Source organism: Cololabis saira, chromosome 11, assembly GCF_033807715.1.
Source record: "Cololabis saira isolate AMF1-May2022 chromosome 11, fColSai1.1, whole genome shotgun sequence".
NCBI lineage: Eukaryota > Metazoa > Chordata > Actinopteri > Beloniformes > Belonidae > Cololabis > Cololabis saira.
Window position 1 is genome coordinate 43,105,092 of NC_084597.1, and position 13,230 is coordinate 43,118,321.

At 40.5% G+C, this 13,230-nt stretch overlaps 1 protein-coding gene across 2 annotated transcripts in view; it reads right to left on the minus strand.

Annotated features, from left to right (window-relative positions):
- The window catches only part of xpo7 (exportin 7), a 71,447-nt gene that overhangs the window by 20,853 nt on the left and 37,364 nt on the right, over positions 1 to 13,230 (minus strand). For both annotated transcript variants that reach the window (XM_061734566.1, XM_061734565.1), the window contains exons 5-13: positions 12,256 to 12,321; positions 11,966 to 12,070; positions 9,167 to 9,332; positions 8,735 to 8,808; positions 8,530 to 8,649; positions 7,735 to 7,881; positions 4,255 to 4,427; positions 1,691 to 1,884; positions 1,490 to 1,595 (exon numbers count right to left, since the gene is read on the minus strand). In XM_061734566.1, coding sequence (XP_061590550.1) covers positions 1,490 to 1,595; positions 1,691 to 1,884; positions 4,255 to 4,427; positions 7,735 to 7,881; positions 8,530 to 8,649; positions 8,735 to 8,808; positions 9,167 to 9,332; positions 11,966 to 12,070; positions 12,256 to 12,321 — 1,151 coding nt within the window. The remainder of the gene's footprint in view (positions 1 to 1,489; positions 1,596 to 1,690; positions 1,885 to 4,254; positions 4,428 to 7,734; positions 7,882 to 8,529; positions 8,650 to 8,734; positions 8,809 to 9,166; positions 9,333 to 11,965; positions 12,071 to 12,255; positions 12,322 to 13,230) is intronic.

Genomic DNA, 13,230 nt, shown 5'->3' on the forward strand with positions numbered 1-13,230 from the left:
ATACTCGATATATATATCGATATTTTCCCGTGACATCATTGGGGTTTCCCCCAAAGCATTATAGCATAGCATCTCTGTTAGCATCTCTGTTAGCTTCATTTTTTTCTGAGGCAAACCCTTAAAAAACAATCAGTTTTAATACAAAGCCTCGTGCCAAATGTCACACAGGTTCCTTTATTAACAGGTCTGCACAATATCAACATGTATAAAACAAATGAAATAAAAATAAACTGCCTGCATATATAGAATAAAAATGCTTCTTGAATAAAATAAAACAAACATCCCTTTCCTGCATAACAATTAAATTAAAATACACTGTGCAATTAATACAATGTAGACAGTAACAGGCAGACTTTTCCACTGAGGTTGACAGTTGTGCAAATAACAAAACATTTGTGCAAATCTCAAATAAAACATTCAAGTCAATTTGTCACAAAATAAGCTATATCAAAATCATAATTTTTATTTTTTTTTTTTAAATAATTGATATAAACGATATTGTCTCGTACCATATCGCGTTTGAAAATATATCGATATATATTAAAATCTCGATATATCGCCCAGCCCTAGTGGTGTCCCAATTCCTCTTTGCATGTAGGGGTAGTGGGCATAACGAGGGCTAGTGGTTATGAATCTAGCCATTCACAGCGAGGGATGAATAGCCGACCGAGGGCCAGAAAAATTTCCCAGAATGCTTTATGTCATCATTTGCAGACTAAATAAAAAAAAAAAAAACATGGCGGATATTTCTTATTTTTTAGTTAATAAAATGAATATTTTGAGTTAGTTTCTGCATAAAAATGCGTTTTGATTACATTTCTAGCGAGAAATATATATTTTACTTTCATAATATTTACTCAGTGAATGTACATAATCACTCGCTTGCCCGTTGTTGCAAAGTCTTTTTCAAACCGCGCCAGAATAAAGGCTGATTTATGGGTCTGCGTTACACCAACGCTGGCCTACAGCGTAGGTTACGCAGCGACGCGCACCGTACGCCGTAACCAACGCCGTTGGCTCTGTATCGATGTAACACGGAACCATAAATCAGCTCCCGAGCCGGCGGCTCTTCTCATCGCCAAAAACATCGGAGCAAATTTCTTAACAGGCGTTATTTGGATAAACTGAGCCCAGGTTGGGGATCTTAACGGTTACTTTTACACCTGAAAAAATATTAAAACTTAATAAAGTGGCATATTAACAGCGCTACAGCTGAAATTTAAACAGCTTTTAGCTCTGGGCTTCCTGATATGGTGTGACATTTGTGCAAACGTAACTACAGTCGCTTACGTACCCGAACGTAAACCACGCAGTGACGTAGCAAGCAAAATTTAGGGGTGGTGCTGAAAAGTAGAGGGAGTGGGAGTATTGGGACAGGGCCCTGGGAAGATTACAAGGACCCTAAAATATGTGGCTTGATTTTTAGGGCTAGTGGTAGAAAGTAGGGGGTGTATTGGGATTGGCCCAAAATGAGTGTGTGGGTTCTCACCGGCAGACTAACTCTCCATCCATGGCGTCCTGCTCGTCCGTACTGGCGAACGACACTCGTCCACCGATCACAGCTCCGATTATATAAACCAACCATGTTAACCGACCTGCACACAGAAGGAGAATCACCCGTGTAAAACCTGAAGCGGCAGGAAATGACGCTGGAAAAAGAGCAGAGACGGCGTGAGTGAGCCGAGCGTACCCTCCTGCACCGTGATGTCTGCGGCGCTGGAGTTGGTGGACTGAAGCAGCTCCTGGTACGTCTGCGCCGCCTGGTCGAACAGCTGCACCAGCAGAGCACACGTCTTCTCGTACTCGCACCTGCCGATGGTGGACAGCTGGTCCAGCTGCTGCTGCACGAGGCCGGCGTCATCTAGAGGGTCTTCTAAGCCGTCTCTGTGGACACATTTGTTTCCAAAATGTAAAACTGGATGAAATCACACCAGCTCTGTGAGCTCAGAACCACTTTGACCCATCAGGGAAGCTCGGTTTTATTTCTGCTTGATCGCAATGCTGATTTTTACCTGTTAATCATGACGTTGAATATCGGGGGCTTTTTATAAACCAGTTCTCCTCATTCCTAACATAGTTTTCATGTTTGACTGGGCAGTTTTTAATCAGCAGAAAGACTGAAAAATATTGATTATTATACATTTTTTATGTTATTTATATTCGTTTACAAGTATGATCTTTGCACGGGAAAGTATTTAGCTTAGCTCCGGTGTTACTCCGTGTTACGGAGCTCTATTAGTACCGTAATACATTTTCTTCTGTTTATGGTTTCAGATCTTCCAAGCACCTGAAGCTTCAACGACACCTTCAGAAGACGCTCGGTCCTTCCTTGAGCCAGCAATAGTGCATACATGTTATTTATATACAACTAATGTTATTTTATTTTTTTTAATAATAAAGCTGCCATTTGTGAACATTCAGTGTTGTGATTTCTTTACAGTCAACATGATTCATTTGTCTTGTAATCAGAGTAAATAACTGTGGTGTACCTGTTTAGAATTCAATTAAATCTTCCTGTGTAAATTAGTGTGAAGACGAGGTGACCCGTTCCCTCTTCAGGTGACTAAAGGCTGATTTATGGTTCCGTGTTACGCCAACGCAGAGCCTACGGCGTAGGGTACGCGTCGATTTAACGCAGAACCGTAATTCAGGCTTTATGGAATTTATTTTGTCTCAGAAGCTCCCTCACATGGGACACGCTTTAATAGTGTACGGAGCCGCTGCTCTTCTGCCGGAGAGGCTTTGTTCCCTCCCCTGCTACACGTCATTCAGGCAGCCAATCAGCACAGAGACTCATTATGATAGCCCCGCCCACTCAGAATCCCTCACAGAGAAGGAGGTTAGAAGCGGTATAAATAGAGACATGGCCCACAGGCTGAATTTCTGATTTATATAGAAAAAAAAACAAGCTTTAGATTGTTTTTAAGACATTCAAGGCCTGTATAAAATATACATTAAATGCCATAATAGGTCCCCTTTAAGTGAACAGGCTGGGTCCACTGAGCACTGATACTGGACCCTACTACCGCATCGGTGCGTCCCTCGGACAAACAGAAATTCCTCCTGAACTATAGTCACTTTATCAGTTCAATACAGGCCCGTCCAGCTGGTTCCAGAAGCTTCTGAACTGCTGATGACCCAGTCAAACTGAGCCCAGATCAGATCCCAGTTTGCTGATGGGACTTCCTGTTACTGTGGTCCAGTTCCCCGCTGACCTGACCTCAACCACATCTGTGTTCAAAACCAAAGTCAACACTTCCTCTTCTCACACTGGCCAACATTAAGCTCTGTGTGTGTGTGTGTGTGTGTGTGTGTGTGTGTGTGTGTGTGTGTGTGTTTAATTTTTACGGTGCATCATGCGTGTATTTATCGTTCCAAGGATAAATGCCAGATGTCCATGAATCTTCACTCAGAGGGAATAAAACAAACCTTTTAATGCATCCAGATGCAAATGTGGATGCTTCTGTACAAGTTAATAAATGCTATAAATTTACTTTCTTAATAATTAAAGACAATAAAAAAAAGAAAAGAAAAGAAATTTAAAAAAAAGCAGTGAGTGAAGCACCAAGACCAGGGGTCTTCAACCCGCAGCTCCAGAGCCGCATGTGGCTCTTTAGCGCCGCCATAGTGGCTCCTGGAGCTTTTTCAAAAATGTTTGACCTTTTTTTTTCCTTTTTTTCTTCTTTTTTTCCCTTTTTTTCCCCTTTTTCTTCTTCCCTTTTCTACTTTTTTTCTTCCTTTTTCCTTTCCTTTTTAATCTCGACATTTTGATTTTTTTCTCTAAATTTTGACTTTTTCTCAACATTTCGACTTTTTTCTCAACATTTCGACTTTTTTCTCAAGATTGTACTTTAACATTAATCTTGACATTTCGACTTTTTTCTCAAAATGAATTTCCACTTTTTCTCAAAATTTCCACTTTTTTCTCGAAGTGCATAATGAAAAAAAAATCTTCCCCCAGTTTTAACTAATATAGAAACATGCAGCATGTGTTGTCTTCATTCTAAGGCTTATACAAGACTTTTCATTTTTTGCAGCTCCAGACATAATTGTTTTTTTTTTTTTTGGTCCAATATGGCTCTTTCAACATTTTGGGTTGCCGACCCCTGGGCTACATGAATCAAGGCCTGGGTTGTGCACTTCAGACCTGACACATAACTTCCAAGATGCAAGACAACGTCCCCGAAACCCTTGGATGAGATCAGAGAAATTCTGGTACATGGTGTTGAACTGGTGCCGAGGAATGAAGCTCACCTGAGGATGACGTGCACCGACTCTAGCCGTGACGTGATGTAGGCCTTGGTCACCTCCGGGGTGTAGGTCTCCAGCAGGTGAGGCTCAGTGGCTTTGACGTAGGGAACCGATGCTGCCAATCGCTGCCAAAGACTCAGCAGGTAGTGGACGCTGTTAGGAGCAAACTCCCAGTGCTGAAACACGACAGGGGGGGGACAGAAATCAAAATTAAATGTGTTCTGAGCGGAGGAAGATTTTGGTCCGCGGGTCGAGGCGTGGTCGGATGCGCGTTACTAGTCAACACAATAGATTAATATTAATAACCCAATATCGTGATACACTTTGTCACCTCCACGACACGTATCGTGACGTTTTTGTATCGCGAAATTTCGTGGCACGATATATTGTTACACCCCTAGTTAGCAGTGAGAGGACGATAATCAAGGTTGTAGGCTGGTGGGTTCTCTCGCTCTTCTATAGAACCAGGTTATATGGTGCTCTGTTTCCCCCTGCTGATGGCACGGGTCACCTTAAATCAGTGCTTCCCAATCCTGGTCCTCGTGGACACCTGTCCTGCATGTTTTAGATGTTTCCCTGCACCAACACACCTGATTCTAATTAATGGTCCTCATTAGCTTGTCACCAAGGTCTGCACAACTCTGTTGATGACACAGGTACTTTTATCACGGTGTGCTGAAGCAGGGTAGCATCTAAAACATGCAAGACTGGGGTCCATGAGGACCAGGATTGAGAACCACTGCCTTAAATGGTGAGTGGCGTGATGTGTGGTTGAGCTCTCTCGGCTGTTTGTCCACTAACAAAGTTGAGGAATTCCAATTCAAAATCACCCACCAGCTCCAGATGACACCACCACACTTTCCAAATAATGTACGGTGGCCAAGACCCGCCATTGCTGAAAAATATAAGTAACGCTGCAAACAGAAACAAACGCCGCTGCAAATAAAATAAAAAAACGACGCAAATAAAAAAGCCACAACGGAAGTGAATTACCAGGGACTGTTTTTGCCGATGCACCGGTGTGGCACATTAGAAATTACACGTAGCGACGTTGAACACTAACCTTTTCACTTATTTTCTCGTTCATTGTTCTTCTTATTCCTCGCTCTTCTTATTTCTTCCTTTTCACTTATGTCCGCTTCGTCTTCTTCTTCTCCTCTCACGTAAAAAACACTGGTGCATCAGCAAAAATAGTCCCCGGTAATTCACTTCCGTTGTGGCTTTTTTATTTGTGTCGTTTGTTTTATTTTATTTGCAGCAGCGTTTCTTTATATTTGCAGCGTTTATTTTATTTTCAGCTGCGTTTGTTTTTATTTGCAGCGTTTCTTTAATTTTCAGCAATGGCGGGTCTCGGCCACCGTACTAATAAATGCAGGATCATACTACCATTGTGTCTTTGACTGCGCCTTTACATTTCTGGAGTAAGGTCTGTAACAGAATTTCTGACATAACTGGTAAAGACCTGGACCCGACCCCACAACCTTGTATCTGTGATTTACATGTTCTTCTGTTTGGGGCCAGACGGTGGATCTTACTTCAGAGGAGTGTAAGGGAACTTATTCCCCTGGACGCAATGACCTACTGGCTTCAGGACAAACCTCTGTTATGTTATAAAGCGTGGAATCCATTTTTAGATCATATCGGTGCGGAGACTCTACAGAAGGAGCCACACTTGAGTTGTGAAACCAACCAAACATCATAGTTCCACTGTAATAACTGGATATCTGCTTATGTATCCATTTGATTGATGCACATATTTGAGCTTTTAATGTTGTTGTTTGTTTGTTTTTTCTCCCTTCCATGTCTTTTACAGGTTTTCCTGTTTTGTTTTTTACCGTGAGGGATTTTATCATCGTGGTCATCTGTTCACCACGTTCTGTGTAGTATAAGGCAGTTTTATGCTTCTGTGCGAAGCTTTTCCTATATAATTTGAAAAAGCAATAAAGATATGTAAAAAAAGAAAAAAAAAGAGAAAAAAGCACGATAAGGAGGGCACTTGAGACCCACAAGTCTGCAACATATCTGATGATTTATTGGCGGGACATTTTGTGCAGTCTAAAAATAAAGCAGAGTGGACTGTCATAAAGTCTATGATGCATTGATGTAGCTTTTAGAGGAAGCTTAAGTCAAATTCTAATAACTGCCAATCGATAGCTGCAGTACACACTCTTGAAGGAAGCTGTTTTTTTTTATAAATGCCATCTCTTTTAGATAATTTACAATGTTCTTGAGGTGTCCCAATCAGGTTTTCAAGTAAGACATTTGTAAGTTTTTACTCCGCAAAGTCCCCGTCAAGTTCCGGATCAATTTTAAGATATTATTGTTGCTTTTTAAAGCCTTTAATGGGTTGGGGCCATTTCCTATTGCTGACCTTTAAAAAAAAACTGACCTTATTAAGTCACATGTTTCTTTGAGGTCCACCATTCTTTTAAAATCCAGTTTCAAAGCCTACTCTTATTTCTTGATTTTGGTCTCATATTAAGAGTTGTGAACTCACGATTTCCCTCCTACTCGTACTCTAGCATTATTTAATTTGTTTTTACTTTTCATATATGTTATGTACAGCTCTAGTCAACAAAGTTGATCAAATGCGTTTTAAAAACAAAGACTTGTTTGAACTGGGCGGATCTCAGGGCCGGGGGATATAATATATTTATATTTTTATTATCTAATATATAGATTTTAATATATATATCGATATATTTTCAAACGCGATATGGTACGAGACAATATCGTTTATATCGATATAGCTTATTTTGCGACAAATTGACTGTACATCAACACTGACCCTCTCACTGGCAAAAAAGTACCTTTGCGTGCTGAAACCTGACAGTGTTGACAGGTTAGTTTTCCTGGCACAAAATCTGTAAAATGTACAGTAGTTGGCTTGTTGTAATTATTTGCGATTTGCTCAAAGAGATGCAATATCTGTTTACATGTTTTATTTGAGATTTGAACAAATGTTTTGTTATTTGCACAACTGTCAACCTCAGTGGAAAAGTCTGCCTGTTACTGTCTACATTGTATTAATTGCACAGTGTATTTTAATTTAATTGTTATGCAGGAAAGGGATATTTGTTTTATTTTATTCAAGAAGCATTTTTATTCTATATATGCAGGCAGTTTATTTTTATTTCATTTGTTTTATACATTTTGATATTGTGCAGACCTCTGTTAATAAAGGAACCTGTGTGACATTTGGCACGAGGCTTTGTATTAAAACTGACTGTTTTTTTAAGGGTTTGCCTCAGAAACAAATGAAGCTAACAGAGATGCTATGCTATAATGCTTTGGGGGAAACCCCAATGATGTCACGTGAAAATATCGATATATATATATATATCGAGTATCGCCATTCAGCTAGAAAATATCGAGATATGACTTTTGGTCCATATCACCCAGCCCTAGCGGATGTACACAATTGTTCATAGAAACAGCACTTGCACACTTATCAGCCAATCACAGGCCAGAACACACACCAACCTGCAGACTGGTGACGGTAAAGTTGGCGATGAGACGGATCACCTCCGGGTAGTTCTCCACCTTCACCAGCTCGCCCAGCTGGTAGTTGCTCTTGAGCCTCGCCAGAAGACGGCAGAACTCATGGTAGTTGTTGGGATCTGGCAAACACTGAGACACAAACACACATTTAACAAACGAGAGCCCACCAGCAGAACCACAGACTGTGTTTCCATCAGTCAATAACCCTTTTAAAACCCGAATATTGGCAATAACCCGAATTTGCACGGCCATGTAAACACCAATAACCCCTTTGAATAACCCGAATTTGCCGAATATTGGGTCATGTAAACGCCATACGGAATATCCCCATCAAACGGAACAGGAATTTGTTTTCTGCACATGTTCTGTTCACAAGGAATCCTGGTCTTTTGAGTCCAGGAAGTTCTTATAAACACGGAGAAACAAGACCAGGAGGAGACTAATCACTTCATAAATGTAATGAAGGATATGAACATTTCTGCATTTGTAGACGCTAGAAAGTACCGGGATAGAAGATTTACAAGAAGGTGAGAGAAAAGTTGCGCAAAGTAGCATTTGTTTTGAATTTGGATACAGGAAGAAGAAGCGGAAATGACAGGAATTGTGTCATCACGTTCTCCGTGCGTCGCTGGTTTGATCCAGATATCCCAAATAATTAATTACCATGTAAACGGAATATTCTGAATGTTTCAGTAACCGGAATATTAGCAATAACCCAAATTTTGACTGCATGTAAACGTAGTCACAGATGTTCGGGGGTGCAGGTGTATTCCTTACCTGAGGATTTGCCAATATCCTCTTCACTCCATCCACCAAGTGCGAGAGGAACTTGGCTCGTTCTGCGTTGTTGAAGAGAGACCTCCTGACGGAGGCGATCTGAACTAGACACGACAACACCTGCACGGATACACGAGCAGGTCACACTCAACCACAGAGTTTCACCAGGGCTTTATTTGGGTTTATCGGGAGTCCTCCCACTTACCAATGGGGAAAGGGATGGCGGGATGGAATGATATAAATTGAAAAACAGCTGCAGTGTGGAGGAATCAAGAAATGCTGCAGGACAGAAATAAAACAGACATTTTTCATGAAAGAGATTGTTAAAGTGACCACAAGGAGACAAAGGCTGACTCTGAAATACACCACTGCTTTTACAGATTGTGTAATATTCAACTTTTTCCTGGCTCGTAACAGTGGAACCAGCTGTGAACCAGAACCAGAACCCTTGACATGTTTCAGGACAATTCCTAATAACTTCCAATAGCTTGCAATGTTGCACAGTTGTGTTCCACCAACTGCACTGGTCCAAGAGGAAAATATCTACGCTTGTGTTTACTGAATTATAATTCCATCCCTACACTGAATAAAAAGATAAAAACAACTGCAGCCCTCGTAGCTTCAGCGGTTTTCTTACCTGATCTCCATGACGTGGGGATCTGTACGGTGCAGAGGTCGTCCGATGACTCGTCTGTGGAAGTTCCTATGAAGTCGAAGTTGAGGCAATTGTAGCTGAGTTTGAGAAGCTGCATTAGCAGGCCATGCTGGGATTCATCATTCAGGTTCAGGTTCTTCCCCGAAGCCTGCGAACACAAAGACAACAATCAGCCGTCCTGCTGGGTTCCTCTGTGCTTTCTCTTTGTCATCTGTTAGAACACGGATCTTTCTTCATGTTATGAGATGTCATGAAAATAAAGTCGGCCGATCAGCAAACGGAACATCGGCAGGTGTTTCTGTAAAACCCTGACAGTTATTGCAGATTTAGACACGTTTCAGATCTGGCTGTATTCAAAGCAACACGCCAGCAGCACTGCTCTGTAACAGATGTGATGTAAGAAAGAAAACCAGAGTGAAATGATATATTATTGATGATGCAGAGCCCGGTGTCAGAGCTCCTCTGCTGAATCAGAACAAACTAAAGTACTAAGCTCTGTTGCGTTACAATGCTCTGCTTACTGACTACGTTTACATGCAGTCAAAATTGGGGTTATTGCTAATATTCCGGTTACTGAAACATTGGGAATATTCCGTTTACATGGTAATTAATCATTAGGATATCTGGATCAAACCAGCGACGCACGGAGAACGTGATGACGCAATTACCGGCATTTCTGCTTCTTCTTCCTGTATCCAAATTCAAAACAAATGCTGCTTCACGCAACTTTTCTCTCACCTTCTTGTAAATCTTCTATCCCGGTACTTTCTACCGTCTACAAATGCAGAAATGTTCATATCCTTCATTACATTTATGAAGTGATTAGTCTCCTCCTGGTCTTGGTTTCTCCGTGTTTATAAGAACTTCCTGAACTCAAAAGACCAGGATTCCTTGTGAACAGAGCATGTGCAGAAAACAAATTCCTGTTCTGTTTGATGGGGATATTCCGTTTGGCGTTTACATGACCAAATATTCGGGTTTTAAAAGGAGTAACCCAGGGCTCATATTGGGGTTTTTAAAAACACCAATATGAGCAAATTCTGGTTATTCAAAGGGGTTATTGGTGTTTACATGGCCGTGCAAATTCGGGTTATTGCCAATATTCTGGTTTTAAAAGGGTTATTGACTGCATGTAAACGCAGTCATTGTCTGAATTCACGTGTGCGCTGCGTAATCCACCACAGTACAGTACCAGCGGACTCTGATGCTGCACACTACCAGACAGCAGGCACACTTGGGCCACATGTGGGATACTTTTGAACGTATGGTTCAGTTGTGTCAGTTCAGAGGCCATGAACAAGGCTTAACCCCGGTGAAACAACTGTTGTGAGGTTCAGACGTGGTTCTGAGACCTAAAGAAAAACAGATTTGGTCTATGTTTGACGGACAATTAGTTTAGGAACTACTCAAAGCGAAGATCTGGGCCATGTTTGGATCAAACCTTCTTTATTCTCTTGGTAGTGGTAGGCCATATTATGTTGCATAAAAAAATGAGCTCCAGGGCAAGTGAGTGGCATGATATTGCAAACATGCAGAGGAGTAAAAAAAAGGACTAAGCATTAAGTCAGACGGCCCATTGCTTTCTGAAGAACGTATTTTCTTCACATGGGGCAGAGCTCTGGAAGCCAACGGAAACACACCCACTATGTGTGACTCAAAGTTAGCTCTGGCCATCAGCTCCTTCACCTCCTGGCTTAAGATGTTTACAGAAGAACAAGGCGTAAGGCATGTTGACTCTACAGTAGGGCTGCAGCTCTCGAATATTTTAGTAATCGAGTATTCTACTGAAAATTCCATCGATTAATCGAGTAATCGGATAAAACATTTTTGTTTAGTTAAAGAGCAATTATAAATATATGTAAGATGTTATATGTTAATTGACATCACTAAGACTAATTTATATAATCCAGTAGGTTCTATGCTGTGCATTTAAAAACCCTGAACTTACACCAGTCGACCAAATTCACTGCCTTCACTCAAAAAACTAAGGATCTTACTAAGAAATGTTCTTATTTCTAACCTAAAAATGCCATTACACCTGATAACACACATCACTGAAAAGGTTAGGTGTTTTTCCCACGTGTTTCAATTGAACTTTCATTTGTGTCAAGCAAATTTTAACTTCTAGTTAAGTTTTAAGTTAAAGTCTTTAAGATTTTGAGTTTTGGCAGTGTTCAAAATAAAATTATGAGACCTGCTGTATTGGAGCACATTTTCTTTTAGTTAAAACTGTAGCGGGAACAGATGTTTAGAGGATCCTATGTATGTACCGGGTTAGAGGGGAACATATAGGAGAACGGACCAGAACAATATAGAGTGGATTAAAAATAAAAGATAAGCACTGAGCCATATATATATATATATATATATATATATATATTATACACATATGCCTTAGCACGGCATGTTACTAAAACCAAACATATCCGCCTCTTTCTTCTTCCTTTATGTGCGCTGCGTCAGCGGGTTGTGCCGCATTAAACGTAGTCCGGGCAAAATACCTGCTTTGAGCTGGGGAAATTAAATAATTTCTCGAGGCAGAGAAAATTCCTCGATCATTTTTTGTAATCGAATAACTCGAATTATTCAAGGAATCTTTTCAGCCCTAATCCCTTTATTGTCATTGTAACATGTACAACAAAATCTTGGGGTTAAAACTCAATTCCAATGATTACATCAAACACATTTTATTTAATGGACCAAACCATTTGATATTGACAGAGCTGAGCTGAGCACAGTTGGGATGAAACTTCTGGACTTCATCGGTCGTGTGAAACGCACCTGTTTGAGAAGGTTGCAGGAGAGAGTGAAGATGTCGAAGAGGGATGAGTCTCTGAACGAAGAAGCAATCTTCCTATGTTTGGTCAGGGGATGCGTCGTGTCGGCCTGAGGAGAACACGTACTGTTAATGACCTACTGCTCCCACACAGCATCGTTTTTCAGTCCGTGGTGCTTTAATATGAAGTTGGGGGGGGGGGGGGTTCATGCAGGAGCAGCACCGCTACCTCAAATTGTTTTTAGCACTTTACATGTAAACCAGAATAAGGTGATAGCTGAGAACGTCAACTTACCTGATTGATCTCATTCGTCAGCTGAGACAGGATGGTGACACCTATGATGCAGTGCTCAACACTGTCCTGTAAACGCACCGATAACACATCAGTAATGCACAAAAACATCCACATCACATGCTTCCTGGGCAGCAGCTTGATAGTGATCATGTAGACGAGGTCAGTCCAGAAAGCTGAGCTGTGACCAGCAGCTCCCTGACATGCACTGACCCAGAAGACTCAAGTTTCTTCTGAGCACAGCTTCTTGCTAACTGCTACAATTCTCCAGTCTCCTTTTTATGGCTACATTTACATTTTTTACAAAAACCTCTTGACCTTTCACACCTTTTCATCCTAAATTGCGAGATATGAATTCTGGTGAGGATCATATTGTAGCATTTGCAAACATCACAAAAAAACACAAACATTTGACCATACAGGACTGTCTCAGAAAATTTGAATATTGTGATAAAGTCCTTTATTTTCTGTAATGCAAAAATGTCATACGTTCTGGAATTATTACAAATCAACTGAAATATTGCAAGCCTTTTATTATTTTAATATTGCTGATCATGGCTTACAGTTTAAGAAAACTCAAATATCCTATCTCAAAAAAATTTAATATTCTGGGAATCTTAATCTTAAACTGTAAGCCATAATCAGCAATATTAAAATAATAAAAGGTTTGCAATATTTCAGTTGATTTGTAATTAATCCAGAATGTATGACATTTTTGCTTTTTTAATTGCATTACAGAAAATAAAGAACTTTATCACAATATTCTAGTTTTCTGAGACAGTCCTGTATAAATAAAATGGTTTTGGCTAAAAGAAGTGAACATCCCAGCACTTTCTGGGAGTAATAATGGTCTGTGCACATTTTAATGCTGCAGCGTCAAACAAGTCAGAGGATGTCCAACAGAAGCAAATAGCGGTCTACATGGTGCTGTCAAACGATTAAAAAAAATTAAGATTAATTAATTAAGATCTGTAATTA